At 36.2% G+C, this 26457-nt stretch overlaps 1 protein-coding gene across 25 annotated transcripts in view; it reads left to right on the top strand.

Moving 5' to 3' along the window:
* HDAC9 (histone deacetylase 9) overlaps positions 1-26457 on the top strand; it is an 830046-nt gene that overhangs the window by 481765 nt on the left and 321824 nt on the right. For 8 of the 25 annotated variants that reach the window (XM_069462258.1, XM_069462245.1, XM_069462263.1 and 5 more), the window contains 3 exons: positions 484-634; positions 1635-1761; positions 4071-4192. In XM_069462258.1, the coding sequence (XP_069318359.1) occupies positions 484-634; positions 1635-1761; positions 4071-4192 (400 nt within the window). Of the gene's footprint in view, positions 1-483; positions 650-1634; positions 1762-4070; positions 4193-26457 lie in introns of all 25 variants that reach the window. The other 17 variants (XM_069462244.1, XM_069462246.1, XM_069462268.1 and 14 more) reach the window with 5 other exon arrangements.

Raw genomic sequence — 26457 nt, 5'->3', positions numbered from 1 at the left:
ATTTCAGGTAGACTTCCCCCGGCTTAACTTATATCTCACCATTCTATTTGCTTTGATTATTTTCCCACCAGTCTAAGGATAAAAACTGAAGATTTCAGTTGTTTGTTTATAATGTGAAAGACTTTATAAAATAGACTTCTGAGCAGTCCCTACCATTGCCTGTTTAATGTATTTCATATGTACAAAGCAAATTTATTAAGAGAACTAAAGATTTAATCAATGGAAACTAGAAGACATGAGTGAATTTGGTAATTAGCTTTGTTAGGGAGGCACAGAAATTGGAGCTACCTAAAAACTTGCTTGTTGATGACATTAAGATCATCATAGCATTAGTCAGTTGCCTTTAGAGAACAATAACTTACAGAAAACGTGGGTAAAAATATAAACTAAATACAAACAATTTCCAAAAACTCATAACATTTCAATTTTGGTCTATGAAACCTAAAGAAATTGCACACTCTCATGTCTTTCTCTTCTCGCAAGTTGCAACAGGAACTTCTAGCCATAAAACAGCAACAAGAACTCCTAGAAAAGGAGCAGAAACTGGAGCAGCAGAGGCAAGAACAGGAAGTAGAGAGGCATCGCAGAGAACAGCAGCTTCCTCCTCTCAGAGGCAAAGATAGAGGACGAGAAAGTAAGAGGCACCAGGGTAAAAGACGGACTCTCTTCCCTCATCTTTAGCTGATCATCATTCAGAAAGAAGCCTGACAAAGAGTGGAATTAAATTTGTCAAAATTGTCTGTGTTTAATTAAAAGAATAAACTATAGACCCAACTGTAAAGTTTTGACATTCACATATCAGCTGTCTCTATTCAGTCTGCAGAGCAGCTCAAGAAGTAAACATTGCACTATTTGGCAAAGATGCTAATTTCTGGTTTTTCAAACCTTAAAAATAAAGTTATTCTTAAGCATTCTAGTGTAGGCCATTCTATTTAATAATAAACTTATATCCGTATCTCCTCACTATGCCTTCTTTCTTCCTGCCCAAGTAATTATTGCTCTGTAAGTCAGCCTTGCCTCCACTTAGTTTCTGCATACTCAAACTTTGGGAAGATTTAAGGCAGAACACTTGTCAAAGAACTATCCACAAGAGGGAGACAGATCCAAATAATTCCCCTGCATTAGGTCAGTTCAAAATCAGGTCGTAGCGAGATTTAAAATTTGATGACTTGAACTGGAATTGTCAGCAATATTTATTTGTTTAATGCTCAAAGTGGTTTTTAAAAGTTAAGTTTTTCAAACCAGCAACTCAGAAAAGATCGTTTTAATGTATTTACCAGATCTAAAATGTATCTAATCCCCCAAGATTCTTGATTATTAAAAAGCAGTGTTTTGTTCCTCAGCAGTATTTTTTAAACTTCAGAAAAAAGTATTAATTCTGGGAATTCCCTTTTTGCAAAAGCAATTAAAGAAAACATTGAAGGTCTTTTGAAAATTGGCAGTTTAAGCAGTAGTCTCAAAGCATTACTATGCTATTTTTCTAAAGCCTATTTAGCCTGTGGTTTCTTCTTTTAATAGGAAAACTTCACATGCTGTGACCAGGGATGTTACTTCTTAATCTTTGTTAAGTGTTCTAGAGGCATGAGAGGACAAAACTCACAATCAACATCTGTTTCTGTGTGTGGGTGTTTCAGGAGCAGTAGCAAGTACAGAAGTAAAGCAGAAGCTTCAAGAATTCCTATTGAGTAAATCCGCAACGAAAGACACTCCAACTAATGGAAAAAATCATTCCGTGAGCCGCCATCCCAAGCTTTGGTACACGTATGTTCAGTGTTTGGCTGTTTTCATTCCCAGGGGTAAAGAGCATAGGTTCTGTATTTAGCCGACTTGGGTACAAATCCTGGGCCTGCCATTTCTCAGCTGTGTGGCTATAGGCAAGTTCCTTGAATTCTCTAAGGATCAGTTTCCTTCTCTATAAAAAGAGGACAATAATAGTACCTGCCCTCTAGGATTGCTGGGGCGGTCCTATGAAATAACGTGGTAAAGTACACAGCAGAGAGAACTGCCTAATAAATTAGAATTCATCGTCTTGAGGACAAGGGAATATATATATATGTTCTTTGATGAATGAATAGCATGTATGGTGGGGCATAAAAATTAATTTGTATTTTGTATTTTTCTATTCTCAAATGCTGCATTTGATATCTATGCAATCATTTTTGAAGACTTGACAGATTGTGATTTTATCTTACTTGACTTGATATAAAACGAAGGTCAGAGCTATTTTTAAAAGACCAGAAGATTTTTGACTCAATTAAGGAAAAAAAAAAAAAAAAAAAAAGGAAGGAAGGAAGATAAGGAGCATAGGGAAGGGGCAAGAGAAGGGAGGTTGCTAAATAAATAAATCTAAGACTTCAGTGAATAGTTTACCCTGCCCACCTCACCCCATTTCCTCCCACCCAGTAAAATAATAGTTTGGCTTCTGACACTCAAGCTGACAACATAATGTAATGTGATGTTACAGTTTTTATGGCACTGTATTTCCCCAAGTCCAGTAAAGAGATATTATGCAAATGCAATTCTTCTTTCTATAAAATAAGAAGGATGTGGTATGTTTAAAAATCAGGGCAAAGAACTGATAGGCAAATCAGATATGGATAATAGAATAATAGATAATAGTTTCATTTCTCTTATAAATGTGTTTGCTGAGTGACCATAGACTTTTACACTTATATACTTTTTTACTCCCTTATATCAGCAAGGAGAGGCAGTATATAGCACTTGATTACTCTGTTGTATTGAAATTGTAAGCATCCCAGGAGTTCTGTTTAAAGGGTTGTTGTAGTTAAAAGCCTATTTTATAGGCATCTGCCCTTTTCTGCATTCTCCCCAAAAAAGGTAACAGGCAGATTCCAGAATGTTTTATAAATACTTTTTAACGATTTACATAATTTCTATCATGCATGTTAGCTGACTTGAGAAAGTGATCTTTGAAGAAAATTTTCAGACGCTCCTTCAACACCACAAACTATTTCAAAAGGATACCATTTTGTTATCTAAAATTACATACATAATTTATAAATAATTCGTAATTGCTTCAAAATTAAAGCCTGTTTTAGGAAAAGATAATACCTTTTTGTAATGAGAAACAACTGCATGCAAACAACTTGTCAGCTGAAAATTCTTTAGCTGTTCTCTTGGGTGTATTAAACGTGGCTCTCACATGTACTTAGTAATCCTGCCTTGTTTTTACAGAATTGAACTTCAGGAGTGTCCAGCTCCAGATAACTATAAATCATTAATTTATGGAATCTGACTTTAATACTATTTTTGCCAGTTATAGCTAGATGAAACATCCTTAAACCAGTAAATTCTTGAGAACGTATGATTCAAATAAACAATAGTGGTAGAACAATCGTGGTGGTGGTGATGCTATTCCTTGTTCATTGTTTTCATTGTATATTAAAAAGCTAATATCCTCTGGATAGTCAATGTTCAGTCCTTTATTCTCCAATAGCAAGATTACATTTCTTTCATTATATCCACTGTGGAAAAAGAAAATATTCTTAAAAATCAGTTTCATATTGAAGAATGTGATTTCCATTCTTTACTATTGGAACTGCTGTCAAAGTCAGGAAACCTGAGGCTCTTAGCACAATACTGTCTTTTCAGTAAAAAAGCTACTCTGATGTATTTGCCTGGACTATCTAGCAACTTTTAAAAGTAAAGTCCTTGTATATATTTACTTTTACCTTGGTTATTCTACATTGTTGACTAAAAAAAAAAAATTGAGACAATGACTTTTCCCCTGGTTTGGCTCTTCAGAAAACATATAGCATGATCTCAGATTATCAAAAGCTCAGGCTTTTGGTAAATTCTCTCTTTTAGTGAAGGAAACTTTTTGTGTGACTATCTATACACTGTGTAGTGGACATTCTCAGGAATTCAGCATCATTCCATAACATACTGCTGCAATGAACTTGGTTACATGAGGCCGTGGTTTGTATACACTAAAAAGAAAGAACATAAACACAGCTGAGGCATGTGTACAGCATGTGCAACTGATTTTTGCTGACCAACATGCAGTAAAAACTTCAGAGTAAATAGTGAAACTTTTTCGTCTTTTCTAGGGCTGCCCACCACACATCATTGGATCAAAGCTCTCCACCCCTTAGTGGAACGTCTCCATCCTACAAATACACATTACCAGGAACCCAAGATGCAAAGGATGATTTTCCCCTTCGAAAAACTGGTAAGTTGATTTAACAAAAGCCCCACTTGTTCTTCCATAACAGACCTGTAATTTCATTTTACCACACTTATAGAGAAAAATCAAAGGATTTGAATCCTAGATATTATACCCTCTCCACCCTGCCCCCAACATAAATGAACATGCTACCAAGCCCATGTGCACACATGCGCTAGCACACACACCCCTGCTCATTTCTACATCGGTTGATTCACTGTAATAAAAGTACTGTTTTTAAATTTAAAACTTTATCATATTCGGGTTTTAGCCAAATTATTTTCTTATTAGCAATAAAGGGTAGAATAAAGGAAAATACAAATTTGATCTCTCAGAAAATTTAACTCTTCTCCTTTAACAAGGACCTCTGTAATTTTTCCGTTTATTTGTTTTTCTCCTGAGCCTCAACCATTTACTTACAAAAATGGGAATAATAAACTTTTTTTTTCTTTTTAAAACCTTAAATTTTAATTGCTTATATGGTGAAAACAGGTAAGGCCAAGGCTACCTGCTGAGTAAGTGACTTGCCTAATGTCTCATAGATTACAGGAGAACTCAGAGTAAAGATTCGTACCTAATAATCTCATGTAGTTACATTAAATTTTGTTTAGGGAAAATAGCACAATGAAGGTTCTATTTGGAATTTAGTAAATAATCTGGTGGCTCTAAGGCCTGTATTTGTTTTCCTATTTTCTTCTCTTTTCTGAGCACTCTGATATGTGCATATTTAACATGTTATTTGCTCTTACTGCTATAATAAATATTTTTAAATTTACCTAGATATACACATAAATAGCATTTGTGTACATTCTGTTCCACATCTTACACTGTTTTCCAAATATAGTTCTTTAGAGACAGTAGTAAAATTTAAAATTTTTATCTGTACAACTGATCTGAAAAGGTATTTATAGAACATAATTTGATCTATTATATTTTACTCAAATCTACTTGAAGAAGTAGAGATTTATTTAATTTATATTTGAAATCTACAGAGTGAATGATTTCAAATACTTATATTCATTTTTCCAAGCAATTTTGAATAGTTAAAATGGATTTACTGTCTATAAAATGGATGTAGACAGTAAAAACAATTGCTGAAGCTATTTTTTGTCATATAATTTACCTGCATAATGAAGATTTAAAAATAAAATCAATCATGAATAAGAATTTATTATCCACTATCTTGCCCATATTGTACCAGGCACTGGGAAAATACTACAAAGCAATCTGTGCCTTTTTATTTTAATAGCCCAAAGATTTTTGCATTTCTGCTAAAAGATGATAGGTGTTGTAAAATACTTTAATAGAAGGGTATGCAAAGGCAAGACTGATTGAGTCTTATGTAGTTGCATCAGAATTTCACACTATTATCTGTAGATTATCAGATTGTCTGTCTTATAAATAAACTTCTCTGGGATAAAAGGAAGAAAGCAAAGAGTGCGCCCCTATATATTTCTAAAACATGGAATATAGTTTATGGAAATTGATCCGTAAAGGACATGAGTCTTAGAATGTGGAGACTTTGATCTGCAGCTTTGACATTTAGTTGTACCAGTGGCATGAGTAGGAACTATTGACAGAGATTATGTGTAAACTGCCCCAGGTCTCAGGGCAATGACTGGCATTCAAGAGCCCAAGGAGTCACTGAAAGGAAAGAAAATACAAGTCCCCTTATGGCAGGAGGTTACTGATGAGTGATATAGTTACATTCACAGAGAAAGACTTCCATCCTGCTGAGCACCAGCCTTTGAATATATTCTCACCACTGGGAGACTGAAAACTGACTGCAGAATTGATGCTGACTTTGAAAAGAAGTGGCATTTGGGACCAGTAAGCATCCAGAAAGAAAATCTGATCTTTTCAGTACTTAAGGACAAGCACTAAAAACCCACACTTTGTGTCCTACTGTTTCCATGAGAATAGCTTAGGATTTTTCCTCTGTGAAGAATAAATAACAAGCTGTTAATTCATTCTCATAGAAATTCTCAATCTACAACAAAATTAAAAAAGAAATCCTGAATAGGGTATATATTACAAATTCTTATTCAAATCTGTACAGATATGCAGGACATTTTCTGTGCCTGATTATGTGATATGTAATAATAGTGAAAATCTCTGGTCTTTTCTAGTAGTATATTTTCTGTATTTACTCAGTATTTCAAGTTTCTCCCTTTTATATTGAAAATCTGATATTTATGAAGTGTCAGGCTGCTGATCTGTAAAACCAAACATTTTCAAGCATTGTAGCAATAAAGTTCTTGAACAGCCATTAATACTTTAATATCTCTATAGGGGTTTCAAAATATTCCTTAATTCAGTTCCCATTGTCTGTTTAAGAAAAGTATGGTATAATTAAATACAGATGTTTTCTACATGCTATCTAAAATACTTAAAGATACCCTTCATTAATCACAAAAGAGGAAGAACTCTTTTAACTTTTATAAATATAATTAATTTGGTATATCTCCAACTCCACTGTTAGAAACTTTAGACATATATTTATACTGTAGATCACTGAAATATTGTCAAATAGTGAATTTTTACTTCAGCATTTGGTACATTTCAGTGACTCAAAAGTCATAACAAAAGGAGTGAATGATAAAAATTTTACCATAATAAAACATATGTGATGATTGGGGAAACTATTTAAGATAACTTTTGTGTAAAGCTATATCATACTAAATGAAATCTAGCATAGTGTCATTGATCATATAGTTAGAAATACCAGCACAGCTATTACAGATAGAGTCATGCTTTTCTATTAGGGCCCCAGATTCTAAATCTCTGTTGTCTATTTGAATTTCATCAAAATCTTAGATTTAAAATAAATTGTTAAATGAGTGTATTCTATCTTTTGATCTGCATATAATACTTAATACTTTTAATTTCTTTTAAATCTATATCATTACTGAATTGCCAATATGTATTAGCAAGATTTAAGAGAGTAAAACTGGAACCAGAGCTAGAAAAATCCTAATGACCTTAAATTGGTTAAGGTAGCCCCAGGGGTGTCCCTTAAGCAGTGAGCACAATTTGGAATCTCTCTTGACCTTTCAGGACCTTCCCCAGACAGTGATAACCCAGGAACAGTCAACTACAGAGGTCTCATTTGCCTGCAGAAATCTGACCTTTGTCATACAAAGTGGACCTTTACTTCCTTCCCCTTAGGAGAACCATAGCTGCCCCTAGAATTTGGACATTTTAGAAACATCAGAATAATACTAATCTTTGGATATAATCATGCTCATTCCTACTTCATTTTTCTTATAAATGTAAGAATTGAGTGTCTTTTGATCCTTTCACAACAATGAACATCAAAGGCTTTACATAATTGATTTTGAAGTTGAGAATAACATAATTGTTTTTAATTTTTGTATTTATTGCCTATACTTAAAATAGCACTTCCTTCTAGAATTACAGGCTGTGATTCCTTTTGTCCCATGACACAAGGATGTGTTGATATGGAAATTTGGAACGTTTTACTAAACTTTATACTTTGACTGAAAATAGTATCATTGCTGTAGTAGGTGACTTTTTCCTTACGTAGTACACTGCTGGACTGATAATAAACTGTTAAGTAGGAGAAAGAAAGCTTCTGGATCTAGGCACTTTTGAAATAGTCCCTATTTCTTACGGAGATACTGCATATGTGGTAACTTTGAACTGACCTTCAAAACTGTTTGAATTGGATTCTGTTCCAGTGAGTGTGTGCATATGTTTCATAAAATATTGTGGTAAAAATTTCTAGAAGTTTTATGCTCCATTATATTATTGAGGTCTTACCCAGTGAATTTTGCCTTTCTTTGAATGTTATAGTCTTTCCATTTAATACTTCTGAACAAAGTGAGCTGGCTGGCTAGATTAACCTCTTAAAGTGCACAAGCCATATAAAGCTTGGCTTGGGCTAACAAGACTGTTCCAGCTCCACTGAAATATTCATTTTAATGGTCAGCAACACTAGAATAAGACCCAAAGATGGAAAAGGTCCAAACATAAGTTAAGGTTTTGGAAGGCCAGTGTCATTTTCCACCCCGAGTAAATTGGAAAGAAGGCAGAGATGAGATATATAGCTTTATAAATCTCCTCTCAGTGTAGCAGTCAGCAGTTATGTTGTGATACCTTGGTGACCTATTCAAGTTATTATAATTTAAAATTAGCACAGGGAGATTTTTTAATGCTTTAAAATCTCTCCCCCCGCCCCCCTTTCTAGTTCTGTGTCTTTCTCATAATATACAAACACATACACATGTGCACACATCAGCATGCACACATTTCTGCAAAGGTAGACAAAGATAGCACTTAGGCTTATAAAAAATATTTGCTCAAAATCTTATTCCAGATTGACAAACACTGGAGCATTTTTATATATCTTAGTTGCATTATTGTGACTAATCTTGCTTAAAATTATTGAAATATATTCCTCATGATAAATCTTATACTGGTTTTCCCTGGATTGAGAAGCAATATGGCACTGTAATGCAGGCTTTGAATTCATACATACTGTATTAAAATCTGTGTTCTCAATCTTGAGTGATTAATTTAACCTCTCTAGGACATAATTCCCTCATCTGTAAAGTGGGAATAATAGTTGCATTTGATTCATAATTATTTTGAGGATTTCAATAAATAATGTGTATAAAGCACTTAAGATCATACCAAGGATGTAGGGAGTGCTTAATCTTGACTTTTTGTTTGTAGTTGATCAGGAATCAGGTTTCCATCTGGTAAAAATTAGCTATCTTTTTGTTTTGGAAAGTCTTTTTAATGTTTTATACTCCTCCACCTTTATTGATAAAACAAGTACACTAAGGACAAAGTGATAAACGTTCTCATTTTTTAAGCTATGTGCAACTGGCAAGGCTAATGTCAAAATGGGAATAAAGGTCTTTGTTAATTTTGGATATTCCCTGGCATTTCAGAGCCAGTATGGTGTCCAAATACAGCAGCAGGCTACGTGTCTGTTGTCCCAGCTACTCAGGAGGCCGAGGCAGGAGGATGCTCTGTGCTTATTACTAGGACCAAAGAGATTTTTAATTTCTGCTGTTGACTTCATTTTTTAAGTTAGTAGACTTTAATTTTAGAACAGACTTTAGAATAGACTTTAATTTTTTTATTTATAGAAGAATTGAGCAGATAGTATAGAGCTCCTATATTGCCACGTCTCCCCACCAACCCCCTCCCCAGGTTTCTGCTTTTTCAACATCTTGCATAAGTGCAGTAACATTTGTTGCAATTAATGAACCACTATCAATGCATTATTATTAATGTAGTCCATAGTTTATGTTAAGGTTTATTCTTTGTGTTGTAAAGTTCTATGAGTTTTAAAAAATGCATTATGTTATGTCATCTATCTACCATTATAGTATAATACATCATAGTTTCAACACCCTAAAAAATCCCCTAAAAGTGCTCCACCTCTTCATCTCTCCCCAAACCCAACCTCTGGTAACCATTACTTTTTTTTACTGTCTCTATAGTTTTGCCTTCTGCAGAATGTCATATAGTTGAAATTATACAGTAAGTGACCTTTTCAGACTGGCTTCTTTTATTTGGCAATATGCATTTAAGATTCCTCCATGTCTTTTTGTGGCTTAAAACTTTTTCTTTTTAATTACTGAATAAAATTCCATTATATGGATGAGCCATAGGACATTTTTGTTGCTGCGAAGTTTGGTGATTACAAATAAAGCTGCTATAAACATTCTTATACAGGCTTTTGTGTGGACATATTTTCAACTCCACTGGATAAATACCTAGTAGGGTGTAAGCTGAATTTTATGGGAAGACTATGTTTAGTTTTGTAAGAAACTGCTAAACTGTTTTCCAAAGTGGCTGTCCCATTTTGCATGCTCACCAGCAATGTATCAGAATTTCTACTGCTCCGCATACTTTCTAGGATTTGGTGTTCTCAGTCTGAACTTTTTGGATTTTAGCCATTCTAATAGGCATGTAGCGGTTCGGCATTGTGGTTTTAATTTGTAACTCCCTAATGACAAGTGATGCTGAGCAATCTTTTATATGCTCATTTGCCATCTCTATATCTTCTTTGGTGAGGTATCTGCTTAGACATTTTGTACATTTTTCATGGGATTTTTTGTTTTCTTATTGAGTTTTAAGAGTGTTTTGTGTGTTTTAGATACACGTCCTTTATTAGATATGTGTTTTACAAATATTTTTCCCCAGTCTGTGGTTTATCTTTTTAATTATCTTATAAGTGTCTTTCACAAAGCAGAAGATTATGGTTTTAATGTTAAACATCAATATATTCTTTCATAGATTATGCTTTTAACTTTATATCCATAAACTCGTTGTTAAACCCCAGGTCACCTAGATTTTCTCCTATGTTGTCTTCTAGAAGATTTACAGTTTTACATTTAGATCTGTAATCCATTTTGAGTTAATTTTTGTGAAAGGCATAAGGTCTTTGTCCAGATTCATTGTTTTGCATGTGGATGTCCAATTTTGTCAGCAACAGTTAATCAAATAATCTATCATTCCTTCTCTATTGAATTATCTTAGCTTCTTTGTCAAAGATCAGTTGACTATATTTATGTGGTTTTATTTCTGAATGCACCGTTCAATTCCATTGGTCTATTTGTCTGTTCGTAGGTTAATACCACACTATCTTGATTACTGTATCTTTATAGTAATTCTTAGTCTAGGGTAGCGTCAGTCCTCCAATTCTTCTTCTGCAGTGTTGTGTTGGCTATTCTGAGTCTTGCCTTTCCATGTAAACTTAGAATCTGTTTGTTCATGTCCACCAAATAACTTACTGGGTTTTTGATTGAGATTGTGTTGAATCTGTAGATTAAGTTGGGAAGAATTTTCATCTGAACAATATTAAGTTTTTTTATCCATGAACTTAAATAATTTTCCTTTTATTTAGATCTTCTTTGATTTCTTTAATCAAAGTTTTGTAGTTTTTCTCATATAGATCATATACATAATTTGTTAGAGTTATACCTAACTTTTTTTGGTATTAATGTATATTTTATTATGTTTTAAATTTCAAATTCTGATGTTTTATTGCTGGTATATAGGAAAACAGTTGACTTTTTGTATATTAACTTGCAAACTTGCTATAATTACTTATTAGCTCCAGGAGGGTTTTTTTTTTTTTTTTTTTGAGACAGAGTCTTGCTTTGTTGCCCAGGCTAGAGTGAGTGTCATGGCATCAGCCTAGCTCACAGCAACCTCAAACTCTTGGGCTAAAGCAATCCTCCTGCCTCAGCCTCCCAAGTAGCTGGGACTCTAGGGGCTTACAGTACCCCTGGCTAATCTTTTGTTTCTATTTTTAGTTGACTGGTTAATTTTTTCTATTTTTAGTAGAGGCAGGTTCTTGCTCTTGCTTAGGCTGGTCTTGAACTCCTGACCTCACATTCCCAGAGTGCTAGGATTATAGGTGTGAGGCATGGAGCCTGGGTCAAGTTCCAGGAGTTTTTGTTGTTGTTTTTGATTCTTTGGAATTTTCAATCATGTGATCTGTGAACAAAATACTGTTTCTTCATTCCCAGTCTGTGTACCTTCTTTTTTTCTTTTCATGTCTTACTGCATTAGCTCGGAAATTCAAAATGTTGTTGAGTAGCAAAGGTAAGGGGGGACCTCCTTGCCCGGTACACAATTTCAGGGGTGGAAGGCATATTGTTTCTCATGATTCAGTGTGATGTTAGCTGTAGGTTTTTTTTTCTGTGTTTTGTAGCAAATTGAGGAATTCCCTATATTTCTAGTTTTTTGAAAGTTATGAATTAGCACTAGATTTTGTCAAATGCTTTTTCTGCATCAATTGATATGATCTTTTTTTTAAAAAAAAAAAGCTGGCTGATGTGATGGATTATACTAACATGGTGAATCAGCCTCATGTACCTGGAATAAATCCCACCTGCTTGTGTTGTATAACACATTTGGTACATCGCTGGATTTGATTTGCTAGTATTTTGTTGAAGATTTTAAAATCTATGTCACGAGAGATATTGATCTCTGGTTATCTATTCCTATAATGTCTTTATCTGGTTTTGGTAGTATGGTAATACTGGCTTCCTAGAATGAGTTAGGAAATATTCCTTCTTTTATTATCTTTTTGAAAGAGAATATAGAGTATTGATATCATTTCTTTAAATGTTTGGTAAATTCACCAGTGAAACATCTGGACTGGGTGCTTTCTTTTTTGGAAGGTATTAATTTTTGATTTGTTTTCTTTCATTAGATACAGGCCTATTCAGATTATCTGTTTCTCCTCATATGAGTTTTATTAGTTAGTGCTTTTCAAAGAATTGGTCTATTTCATCTAAATTTTCAAACTTGTGAGCATAGAGTTATTCATAATATTGAGCCTTTTAACATCTATAGGATCAATAGTTACAGCTCCTCTTTCACTTCTGATATTAGTAATTTATGTCTTCTCTCTTATTTTTCTTGATTGGCCTGCCTATAGTTGTATCAGTTGATCTTTTCAAAGGACAAGGTTTAGGTTTTGTCGATTTTATGTATTGATTTCCTGGCTTCAATTTTATTGATTTCCCCATTTATTTTTATTTTTTTCCTCTGCCTACTTTAGGCTTATATTGTTCTTCTATTTTCCTAGCATGGAACCCTGCTGATGTGGTGGCAAGGTGTCAGGCAGGAGAGGAGTTCTGTAACCTTATGATTAAATCGATTTTTTTAATAGGCTTCAGTCTGTGTTCTGTGACCACCAGAACCATTTCTTAGCCTCTTTTTTTTTCTTCTCAGGAATGCTAGAGGGGTCTGGGATTGACTACTTGCCCTTTCCCTCAGGTCAGATAAGGCTCTGTAAAATATTTTCCCTTGGATAGCAGGCTTTTGTTATGAAGAATGCTCTGGATATATTTCAAAATTGTTATTTTCCCCCTGGGTGTATTTCTAAATGGCTACTTTTCTCCCATCTCCCAGCCCTGCTCCCTACCTTCACTTAAATAGGAGGGGATTTTTCTCTCATGTTCACTGTGAGAACCTGGTTCCTAAAAGTAAAATCCATGAAAGTATAGGGTCCCCCTTGAGACTGGGTCCCTTGAGTTTTTAACTCTCAAGCTAGTTCACATCAAAATTACCATTTAAATGTTCCTACCAGTTACTGACTCCAAGTAGCTTCTGCTTCCAGTAAATTGAGCTCAGCTATGATTTTCTGTATTTTCCCCTTTCTCCAGATTTTGGGGTGGCAGTTTGCCATAAGACCTTAATTCTCTGATGGATCTAAGAAAATCATTTTGGTTTTTAGTTTGCTCAGCATTTTATTTGTGGTGAGGACAGGAGTAAAGATTTCCAAGCTCTTTACATGCTGGAGATGAAATTGGAAATCAGCCATTAACTTTTAAACCTATAATACGTTAAAAATAAATTTAAAAACCCCAACTTTTCAATTTTTAAGGTGACAGATTTATATTTAAGCAATAGTATTCTTATAAATTAATAATTATAGCTTTTTCTTTTAAGATTAACATCAATGATTGACACTTTCTGATTAGCTTGGTCATGATTCACAAATTCATGTGCAAAAAACTGAGAGAGGTAAAATAGACTGAAATAACTTTAAGTCTCATTTTGAAAAGAATGCTATACTTTATGCTAAAGTCTTTTGCCTAGTGATTCATTCTGTGATATTTTTATTCTATACCTTCTTTCATATGTCATCTTACTCTTCCCTCCTTAATAGAAATCAACACTCCATTGATTTTTGTTACTTTGAAAATAAGTTTGATAAAATATCGGGTTGGAAAAGAGTATGTAGTATGCTTTAAGCAAGACTTGGAAATGACAAGGACTTTTTTTGTCTCTATTTGTCATACATTTCTCATAATATCAAACCTTGTGGATTTGGTAAGACTATCAAACCAATCTTTGACCCTCCAAAACTGAGAAATTTCTGCTCCTTTGTAAAACAGGCTTTACCTTTAAAATAGGATTTAATTTTTTACTACATAATTTGCTTTTTAAACAAAGACTTTTTGATAGGGTCAACCATTTAGATTATAAAAAGTTAGCAATTTAAAAATAGCATATTTCATTGATTCAAAGATGGTCATTTTTTAAACAAACATACATTAAAATCTCTATAGGTCTAATGGGTAATATTTATAGTTTAGTAGGGTTTTTTTTTATTTTTTTTTTAGTGGTGTACAAAGTAATTGTAAATGTTATAATTGATTAATTACTATAGTATTTACCCAAGAATTAAATGGTTCAGAATAGTAAGATTCCTTGTGATAGAGAAAGAATACAAATTTACAATGTGTAATTTTTCATTTTAAAATGATAAAAAGCATAATAGAAGTTAATGTTCTTAAGAGTTTTTGATTCAAAAGTTACGTGTGGGGAGGAGGGAAAGATGGCTGACTGAAGGCATCGCTTGCCAGACCATCCCGGAGGGAAGGAAGGATTTCAGATAAAGGAGAGGGGAGATGAGACACAGCTCAGGTGTAGATCATAGAGAGAAGTGCCAGAGCTTGCCAGGAACCTCTTGGAGGAAAACTGTGAAGCAAAGAAGGAAGAAGCTCGGAGCCCAGTGAAGCTCGAAGCCCAGAATCCCTTTCTGCCTCCCACACCCTTTTGTTGACCAGCAGGCTACAAAATTTCTTGGAAGCTTTTCCACCCCCATAAGCCCAAGCACTGTGGCAAACACGGAGTGGTGGGGAGCACTTGCGTGATCCCAGAGCTTGAACACACCGTGTAGGGTTCCCCTCCAATGAGAGTGACCCAAGAGGCCGCAGAGCTGGCTTTCTTCCACTCAGACTCTTATCTCTCCCGGCCCCTCACCCACCCACTGCAACCGGGAGAGCAGTTTGAGCTGAGAATTTGGCAAGTGGCAGCCTCTCCCCAGCTGGCATGTCCTGCAGTCTGAAGTTTCCACAGAGACTAGGGCTCATGCCTTTCCCCTTGAGGCCCTGCAGGGCCCCCCCGGGCACCTGATCTGGGAGCTCCCTGCCCACCAGCGTTTCACGGAGACGCATGCCAATGGGTCAGACAACGCAGGCTGGATCCTGTGCCCCCCCAGACTCGAGCGGGTTGCTGAGGGACACAGGTGGGAGTTTGGGAGCTGGACTCCGGGGGCAAGGGAGCCCACATGGACAGAACTGACAGGAGAATACTGTGGGGGTCTGAGACAGGGTGATCTGGGACAGCAACCATCCCACCCATAGGAAAGCTGTGCTGATCGAGCAGGGCAGGTCCTCCTGCTGGGAAGATCCCAGCCCAGAGAGCCATAGCAACCAAGCAGGGTGCATTCAGGCACTTGGGCTGTCAGGGCACTGTGGCAGGGTGCCATGGCAGCCAAGAATTCAGGCCCATCCCCAAGGAGCAGCCCTCCCTATCTGGAGAGGCTGCCTTGACTTTCCTCCCAGCAGTTCCCCCTAGTGGCCAAGGAAACAACCTCTGAACCCTGCTGAGGCTTTGCAAAGCCTTCCAGGCTTGAGCAACCTAACCACGCTCTGCCTTGCTCCTCCACCCACCTCTGCTATGATGGAGATCAAGCAACACTCTGGGAGCTACAGGGCCCCTCTCAAAGCCTGGGACTGGAGCTTACAACGAGCACAAAAGAACATCTCAGCAGCTGGCTCTCCTGCAAGCATCAATGACTGACAGTGAGAGCAACTTTATAGCTCATCACAGCATCTACCAACTCAATCAAACGGGGAATGGCTGACTCTTATAAGTACCACCCACCACCTTGGAGATTAAGCTGGGGGACCCAATACAATTCACACTGCTGGGAAGAGATGAAGACAGCAGGATAGTGGTAACCTGAGGGGACAATGTTTATTAGGAGAGAAACAAAAGTTACAGGCAGCTCAATCTGTGAGGGGTCTCTCTCTTCCACTGCAGACTTCTGGACTGATTGAGGAGCTGCTCGTAGTCTGTGCAGAGACATTGCACCAGAGAGCAGGTGCAGCAAAGATCTGATGCCTGCCAATCCCAGGCTTCTGCAACTGACAACATCCTGATCAGTCTCGTGCACAGAGCCAGATCTGCTCAGAACTCAGCCACCTATCAGTAACCTTAGCATCACCCTTGCCAGATGAGGGAGGGAACAGATCCCCTGTATTTAGTCCTGTGACTGGGGGCTGAGCATGCCTCCTCCTCGTTATGGAAGCCAAACAGAAGGGAAACCCCAGATGCTACAGGGTACCACTTGGGAAGCCTCAGGCAACTGCCTCAGTGGGTCCTAGGTGTAGGGGGAGAACCTTGGCCAACCAGAAGATCTGGCCCACCAGATTCCTACGTGAAATCTGGGTCACTGAGAAAAACCCCTGCTTGTGTGACTGGGTATCAGCAGTACCCCCACGCCCAGTGGAACAGCTCTCCATATGGGTGGCTCTGCCATGGGAATCCCCAGAGCCAGCTCTGAAGCTCCTGCTGTGCCCAAGACTGTGGCCCTTCCCCAGTGGCTCTAGGGCCCCTGCTGGGCATGCAACTACAGCCCAGAGACTCCAGAGTTTTTTCTCAACCCCAAGACCCCACTACTGAGTCCCCACCACTACTGCTGGGCCAGCAGAACCTCCCCAAGGTCCAATGCTTCACTCAGGAGCTTCCAGCATGGAGCAGCCATCAATTTGGACTTGGTTCAAGAGAGTATCCAGCAAAGGAGAACAGGTGCCCTGAATTTCTGTTAACCCAGAGCTAAGAGAAGAGGAGTCAGGTGAGAGGGAACCAGCAAAAGAGCACTGGCAACATGAAAAAACAAAATAGTTTGACATTCCCGAGAAAACACAATGGACCTACGGTAGTGAACTCCACCCACAAGGAAATTGCTGAAATGACAGAAATGGAATTCAGAATATGGATGGCAACTATGATGATTGGAATTGAAGAGAAAGTTGAAAACCAACAGAAAGAAACTAAAAACAATTTCAGGAAATCAACGGAAAAAAATTAAAAAGTCACAAGAGAGCTAGACAATGTAAGAAAGGATATAATAGAACTTAAATAAATGAAAACAGTCATTCAGGGAATTTCAAAATGCAGTTGAAAGCTTTAACAACAGGCTAAACCAAGGAGAAGAAAGAATCTCAGACCTTGAAGACAAGGCTCTCAAGATAACCCAGTCATCCAAAGAGGCAGAGAAAAGTATAAAAATCCAAGCAATCACTGAGAGAGATATGGGACTATGTGAAGTGAACTAGCATTTGAATTATAGGTATTTGTGAGGGTGAAGAAGAAAGAGGTAAAGGCATGGAAAACCTATTTGAAGAAATTATTGAGGAAAACTTCCCAGGCATCACCAGTAATTCAGACGTACAGATACAAGATGGACATCAAACACAAGATTCATAGCAAATGGATCATCTCCAAGACACACTGTAATCAACCTGGACAAAGTTAAAATGAAGAAGAAAATTCTACAAGCACCAAGATGAAAGCAACAAATAACCTACAAAGGAAAAACCCATCAGGCTAACTGCTGACTTCTTAGTGGAAACCTTACAAACCAGAGGGATTGGGGCCTCATCTTCAATTGATTTAAGCTGAATACCTGCCAGCCTAGAGTTTTGTATCCTGCAAAACTAAGTTTCACAATAGACAGAGAAATTAAGTCCTTTCCAGACAAGCAAACACTGAGGGAATTTGCCATGAACAGACCTGCTCTGTATGAATACTCAGAATAGCACTGTACACAAATTAGCACAACAGGTAGCCACCAGTGTAAATTCATCTAAAAAAAGAAAAATCCCCCAAACTCACAACTCCTATAAAACAATAGAACAAGAGGTAAAACAAAGCAGTAAGGGACTACCCAACAGGATGAACAGACCAGCATCCCATATATCAAGACTATCAATCAACATGAATGGAATTAATGCTCCTCTCAACAGACATAGGCTGGCTGAATGGAAGAAAAAACAGAACCCAAATATCTGCTGTCTCCAGAAACAATCTAAACCACAGGATGCACACAGACATCATGTCAAAAGATGGCAAAAAATATTCTACACAAATGGAAATCCAAAGAGAGCAGGTAAAGCTATTCTCATATCAGAGACTTTAAGCCAACGAAGATAAAGAAAGAAAAAGAAGGTCATTACATAATGGTAAAGGAAGCTATCTATCAAGAAGACCTAACAATCCTAAACATATATTAATATGTACCCAACAAAGGAGCTCTCAAATGCATAAAGTAAATCTTACTAGAGCTAAGTAAAAAAATAAATAGTACCATCATAATTGCCAGGGACCTCACCACTCCACTTTCAGAGCTCTATTAAATCATGAAAGCAGAAAATAAATAATGGACTTAAACTAACTGTAAATCAAATGGACCTAACAGACATTTGCAGAACATTCTATCCAAAAATTACAGAGTACACATTCTCAGCAGCACATGGGATATTCTCCAAGATTGATCATATCTTCAGCTACAAAACAGGTCTCAACAAATTCAAAAAAATTGAAATCTCACCATATACCTTCTCAGACCACAGGGGAATAAAACTAGAAATCAATCACAAGGGAAACACTCAAACCTACAAAAAGTCATGGAAATTAAACTGCTGTAGAATGATTATTGGGTTAGGAATGAAATTAAGATGGAAATAAAAAAAAATTTGAGCTGAACAACAGAGGGATACAAGTTATCAAATATCTCTGGGTTAGAGCCAAAGCATTCCCCAGGGGAAAATTCATACATTTAAATACCTACATCAAAAAGACAGATTACAAATTAACAACCTAATGTTAATGGAATTAGAAAAGGAAGGAATTAGAAAAGGAAGAACAAACCAAACCCAAAGCCAACAGAAGAGAAGAAGTAACAAAAGTCAGAGCAGAACTAAACGAATTGGAGGACAACAACAACAACAAAAATACAAAGGATTAATGAAACAAAACATTGGTTCTTTGAAAAGATAAGCAAAATTGACAGGCCTGTTTGTTGCTCGATTAACTAAGAACAGAAGAGGAAGGATCCAAATAAGCTCAATCAGAAATGAAAAATGTGACATTACAACTGATATTACAGAAATACAAAATATCATCCATAAATACTATGTGAATCTCTATGCACAAAAACTAGAGAACACAGAGGAGAGGGACAAGTTCCTGGAAACATACACCTCCCAAGACTCAACCGGGAAGAAATGGGACTCCTGAACAGACCAATAATGAACAGTGAGATCAAATCAGCAGTAAAACACCTCCCAACAGCAACAACAAAAAGCCCTGGACCAGATGGATTCACAGCTTAATTCTGACAGAACTACAAGGAAGACCTAGTACCAATAACACAGAAATTATTCCATTATATTGAGAAGGAAGGAATCCTCTGCAACTTGTTCTACGAAGCCAGTATCATCTTGATACTAAAGCCTGGAAAGGACACAACAAAAAAAGAAGACTACAGATCAGTATCCCTTATTAATGTAGATGCAAAAATCTTCAGCAAAATACTGGCAAACTGAATTCAACAGTACATCAAAAAAATAATCCACCAAGACCAAATGGGCAGCATCCCAGGGATGTAAGGATGGTTCAACATATGTAAATCAATAAATGTGATTCATCACATAAGCAGAAGCAAAAACAAAAACCATATGATAATCTCAGTAGATGCAGAAAAAGCATTCAACAAAATCCAGTACACTTTCATGATAAAAACCTTCAACCTACTAGGCATAGAAGGAACATACCTAAAAATTATAAAAGCCATATATGACAAACCCACAGCCAACATCATACTGAATGGGGAAAAGTTGAAACCATTCCCCCTAAGAACTGGAACAAGACAAGGATGACCACTGTCACCACTCCTATTCAACATAGTGCTTAAAGTCCTAGCTGGGGCAATCACACAAGAGAAGAATATTAAGTGTATCCAAATCAGGAAAAAGGGGTCAAACTATCGCTCTTCACTGACGATTTGATCTTGTATCTAGAAAATCCCAAAGATTCCACCAGAGTCTCCTGGAATTGATAAATAAATTCAGAAAAATCTCAGGGTACAAAATCAATGTACATAAATCAGTAGTATTTCTATATACTAATAACAATCAAGCATTGAGTCAAATCACAATCTCAATAGCACTCACAATAGCTACAAGGAAAATAAAATACCTTGGAATATACTTAACCAAGGTGGTGAAAAATCTCTACAAGGAGAACTGCAGAACTCTAAGGAAAGGAATCTCACATGACACAAACAAATGGGAAAACATGTCATGCTTGTATATCAGTAGAATCAACATTGTTAAAATGTCCATACTATCCAAAGGGTTTTGCAAATTCAGTGCAATCCCCATGAAGTTACCAAAGCCATAGTTCACAGATCTAGAAAAAATAATTTTGCACTTTGTATGGAATCAGAAAAGAGCCCAAACAGCCAAAGCAAAAAGCACAAATCTGGAGGCATCATGTTACCAGACTTCAAACTATACTACAAGGTTATAGTAACCCAAACAACATGGTATTTGCACAGAAATAGAGACACTGACCAATGGAACAGAACAGAGAACCCAGATATAAAACCATCTACCTACAACCAAGTGACCTTTGACACAGCAGACAATAATGCATACCGGGGAAAAGAATCCCTGTTCAATAAATGGTGCTGGGAGAATTGGATAACCACATGCAGAAAAATGAAACAGGACCCCTACCTCTCACCACTCACAAAAATTAATTCAAGATAGATAAAAGAATTAGATCTAAGGCATGAAACCATAAGAATTCTAGAGGAAAATGTAGGAAAAACTCTTCTAGATATCAGTCTAGTAAAAGAATTTATGAGAAAGACCCCAGTGCCAATCATGACAACAACAAAAATTATTACATGGGATTTGATTAGACTAAAAAGCTTCTGCACAGTTAAGGAAACAATCAATAGAATAAATAGACAACCCACAGAATGGGAGAAAATATTCACAATCTACATATCCAATAAAGGGCTAGTAACCAGAATTTACAAACAACTTAAGCAGATCAGCAAGAAATAAATAAACAACCCTATTAAAAAGTGGGCAAAAGACATGAACAGAAGCATCTCAAAAGAAGAAAGACAAATGGCCAATAAACATATTAAATAACTCACTCGTCATCTCACTAATCATCAGGGAAATGCAGATTAAAACCACAATGAGATACTACCTTACCCCAGTTAGAATGGCATTTATTAAAAGGTTCAAAAACAATAGATGCTGGTGTGGCTGCAGAGAGAAAGAACATTTATACACTGTTAGTCGGACTGAAAATTAGTACGATCTCTATGGAAATAGTATGAAGATTCCTCAAAGAATTAAAAGTAGACCTACTATTCAGTCCAGTACTCCCACTACAGGGTATTTGCCAATAGGAAAAGAATTCATTTTGTCAAAAAGATACCTGCACTCAAATATTTATTGCAGCATAATTCACAATGGCAAAGATGTGGAATCAATTCAAGTGCCCATCAATTCATGAGTGGATTAATAAAATGTGGTATATGTACACCATGGAGTACTACTCAGCCATGGAAATATGAACTAATACCTTTTACAACAACCTGGATGGAAGTCGAAACCTTTCTCGTAAGTGAGATATCTTAAAAATGAAAAAACAAACACCTCTGTGCTCACTATTAAATTGGAACTAACTGATGAGCACACATGTGCACAGAGCAAAGTAAAACTTAGTGGAAAGCAGCCAGGCTAGGCGGGAAGGGGGAAGACTAATAAACCAACCTAATGGGTACTATGATCACTGCTTGGGTGACAGTACACCTATAGCCAGGACTTAAGCATTACAAAAATGATCCATGTAACCTGAAATAGTTGTACTCCCATAATATTTTGAAATAACAAAAAAAAAAATGTTTCCCACAAAAAAGTATGGTTAGATTAGAATCAATGAACAAAATGGTTTAAGTTTCACAGTTCAGTAAATGAGAAGGTGGTTTCACTGATTGTATATGCAATTTTTATAAGTAGTTGGAACTAAGAACAAGTATTAATTGAGAATTGTGTGATAAATTAGTCAGCTTTGTAAGAATTTTGAAAATCTAACTGAAATTATTTCCTCGTAAAGGAAACAAGTGTGAAAAAGCTAAGGCAGCTTAGAAAGAGAAAGCATGGAAACTAATAACATGGTTTAGAATTAGATATATATGGCTCAGAATTCTAGTTTGGCACTTTTGATTAGAGGTGTGTGATCTCCACACATTACAGGATATCTCTGAGCCTCAGTTTTTTCAAGTGTCAAGTATGGAAATTATTGCCTTCTAGGGTATTATAAACAATAAAAGTACTGCATGAAAGTGCCCAGCACAGTGCCTGACATATGGCAGTCTTATATTGCCAGTATGAATTACTGAAAGTAATGATATGATATTAGTAGTAGGAATTATAGTAGTAGCCACATAATGTAATTATAGAAGAATTGGAATAGCAAATGGAGATAAGTTCTGGCCTTAGCCCTATCACTAACATGATTCTGATTGTAACACGTGATTTTAGATTTTAAGATTTCTCAGCTAAACGAAAATGGCCTAAATGATTCTGAGATTGTGTATAGGTCTAGTAAGGACATATATCATTGTGTTTCATAAAGAATTTGATAAAAAGTTAATTATTTGAAGAATGTATAAGAAATAAATTACTGTGCTTTTGCATAATTGTATTTCAAATTTGTCATAATCATTCACTGTAGCAAAGTCTAATGACATATTTCTCGCTCCCCATAGAATGTTCAGTTAGAAACAGGCAGGACATTTTAGATAAATTGGAATGAGAAATTGGCAAAAAATAATAATTAAGACTTTAAAAGCATTTAACCATCTGTTGTGTAATCATGACAATGATTGAGAAATGACTTCTAATTTGTAATAGTCACAACTATAGACCTGAAAACACTGAGAAAATATTCCTCACCAATATATGCATTTTTATTTCTCTTTAGACATACAATAAATTAAAAGATGATAAAAAATGAAGGATGAAATATTTGTAATTGTAGTTTTCTTAAATTTTCAGCCACTCACCTAAGTTACTTTGAAATGAAAGTGTCTTTGTGACAAAGAAATCTGGGAGGGAACTGCTATCTGCTTGCACAAGAACCTTCTTAGTATATAAAGCAGCAGCACATCACAGTTTATCACGGAAGGCCAGATTTTCATCAAGTGACCTTGCTTTTCTTTATGTCCACCAACCTCCTCTTTTATAGGACTATTTGCTTTTTAGCCACTTATTTGGATTTTTATTTCAATATTCATATTGATTCCTCCATTCTTTTCTACCTATTTACATACAAGATAAATTCAAAGGTCATTTTTCATAAACCTTCACGTTGCCTCTTCCCTTATCTATATTTGCATATCAATTTTTTCTATAAATGCTGGCAATTATGTCAACTACTAGATATCAAGTTTTATAATGTTGTTTTTACCTTGTTCTTCCCAATTTAAATGAGAAAAATGTCCTTGAAGAGAGCACTTGTAGCATCTTCATTCCCTATTTGTCAAACCATACTTTGTTCTGGGCCTAATCCTGAGTATTAAAGAAACCAGTAAAAGGGAAAAAGGATTTTCGACATTAAGGAGCTCACGGTTTTCATGGTGAGGCACATGCAGGAGGTTCCTGGTGTGTTAATTGTTAATTAATTTAGCGGCTGAACCACCTTACTTCCTGAGGAAGTACTATTTCACATTTTCAGATTTTAAGCATTTTTAAGCAAAGATCCAAACCACCTAAAGAATATAGCTAAGAGAAGACATTGAGATGTAAAATTGTTTTCAGTTGTAAGCTTTCAGTGTCTCTATTCTGAAATATCTATTTTAATTTTATTACGTATATCTTTTAAGTAGGCAACAGTGAAGTAATGAAGAAAAGCTCTCAGAGAGAATTTATTAGCCTGCTATAGCTGTATGTACGTGGTTCTTTGAAAATAGCATAGACCAGTACTGCCAAATACAATTTTCTGTGGTGATGGAAAAGTTCTATTTTGGCACTGTCCAATTCAGTAGCCACTAGCTACGTATAGCCACTTAAACTTGAGCACTTGAAATGAGAGTAGTGTGACTTGGGAGCTAAACTTTTGTTAACAAATTTGAGTTCATTTAAATATAAATTTAAATAGCCACACGCGGCCAGTGACTATCATATAGGACAGCACAAGTATAGACCAAGGCAGGCATATGTGTGGTGTAAGTGTCATGGTGAGATCCCTTCTGCCCAAGACAGAGTTCACTAATCACACAGCAAACTATTTCCTCTGAGTTTGGACACAAGCCTTTGTAAAAACATTCCAAATCACATCACCCAAAGAAAATAAAATGTCTGCGAAGGATTATGTTTTTCAGGACTCTTTAATTTTTAAGAAGCAAGAACCAAATACAAACGAGTATAGTTAAAAATGGGAAGGGGATCCAGAGGGGTTCATTTAACTGAATTTTCCTAGTGCCCAAGTGCTTAGATGGTGTTACTGGTTCATTGTGTTCAAATGTTATAAGAAGGATGCATCCCACTCTTGGTTCTGCAGGATGATTTATGGACAGTAATGACCTCTCCAAATGATGACAAGGATACACCAGCACAGCCCCAGGTTTCCGTCTTCACAGCTTAACAAGAACAGCAAAAACAAACAGTAGTTCTGATAAATCCCCAGGACCCTCTCACTGGAACCCTTGTCCCACTTGCCCACTCTAGAAGTTTGAATGGAGTTTACAGGAGCTCTCAAATCACGTGAACTGAGAGTCAGACTCTGACCAACATTCATCCTTTCAAAGAGCAGCTCTGATCCTATCAACTCTCCTGTTTAGAATTTTGTGTGGATTTTCACAAATGCCCTGGGCCTTTGCTCAGTGTGCTGTTCAGATCTGAACCGCCTACTCTTTCTTCATAAGCCATTTTAAACACTACAATTTATAGGAAATTTTCCCAATCCTCTACCTTCCCTGCCCTGAAGCAGCTATGTTGAGATCTTTCACAATTCAGCTCCCTTAATTTGCCCTTGCTACTTATATTATTCCCATATCAACACTACCCTTCTATAATAATGAAATTTACTCATTGGCAGGATTTGTGTTTTTTGTGTGTGTCCTCGACAATGGAGATCACAGTATTTTTATGTGATATGTGTTTCTCAATTTTGAGGAAGGAGGGGGGCTGTGACCAACTACTACATGAGTTGGGGAGAAGCATTAGCAGGATTGAGAAAATCAGAAAGAGAAGGAAGAAGTCTTGAGGTAGAAGATGGGAGGATCTATTTAAACTAAATCTGTTAAGTTTAAATAGTGACAGGACATCCTAGAAATGTTAGTCTGGAGTCACCAAGTTAATACCTTTCCCCCCACTTAACATGTTCTTCTTTTTTAAGTAGAAATCATCTTTTTAGTTGTCTTTTTCCCCTTCCATAATGCTTAGTATAAGCCTTGCAGAGAGAGCAAATGCTTGGTAAGTAATTGTTGAAAGGAGTGTCTCTTTCTTCTCTTCTTTTATGAAGCTCAGTACTCTTTAAGAAATGGTGAATCATAATTAAAGCCAACAAAATAAGAATCAGAGCACCATTCCCTTTTTTTCTACCCATCTCAAGTACAACATTTAAACCACCTGAAATAGAATAAACTGGTTAGAAAAACAATGTTGTTCTTTGAGCCCCTACAGAACATAAATTCAGTGAAAATCTGTTCAAACCACAATTCTAATTAAAGGTTTTTGCTGCCAAATAATATGTTCTGGTTGAAGCCAAGTTAGTATTATGGAGTGTTTCATGAATAACAGCACAAGCTTTATACTTTGCTGTTGATTTTCTCATGGGAAACTCATGTAAAGGAGAGTGATACCTCCCTGTTGACTTTAACTTTTAAAAATGCAAAGCATGCTGAAATTGTACATAATTCTCTTCTAAAGAAAAGGAAATAGCATTTCAATGGTTTTCCTCAGTATCTGACTGAGTTATGGTAGGGCACAATTATGTCTGTTAAATTGATTTACCAGATGGAAGGTTACATTTTATATTTAGCTGATTAAGTTGTAGGAGACTGGAATTGTATCTCATACCATAAAGGTCATATATAAAAGCAAAAATATTTTAATTGACTACATTTTGAAACCAATTAGAGGCTTAAACTTGTTCCCTCCTCCTATTTTACTTACATTGAACTAAAGTGGAAACTTTTTTTTAGAAATAGGCCTATCATAGTGTTGATATTTGACTTAATAATTTAATATCTCAAATGGAATCTGTAAAACAAAAAAAAAAAGAAGAAGAAGAAAATGTTCCCACTCAATTTTTGGAAATTGCTTACTTATGGTGGTTATGTAATATATTTTTAGTATTTTAGAGTGAAAGATTTAAAAGAAAAA

The sequence above is a fragment of the Eulemur rufifrons genome, chromosome 29, assembly GCF_041146395.1.
Source record: "Eulemur rufifrons isolate Redbay chromosome 29, OSU_ERuf_1, whole genome shotgun sequence".
NCBI classification, from domain to species: Eukaryota; Metazoa; Chordata; class Mammalia; order Primates; family Lemuridae; genus Eulemur; species Eulemur rufifrons.
The sequence above is the reverse complement of the archived record's forward strand: the minus strand, read 5'-3'. Positions and strand labels throughout refer to the sequence as shown.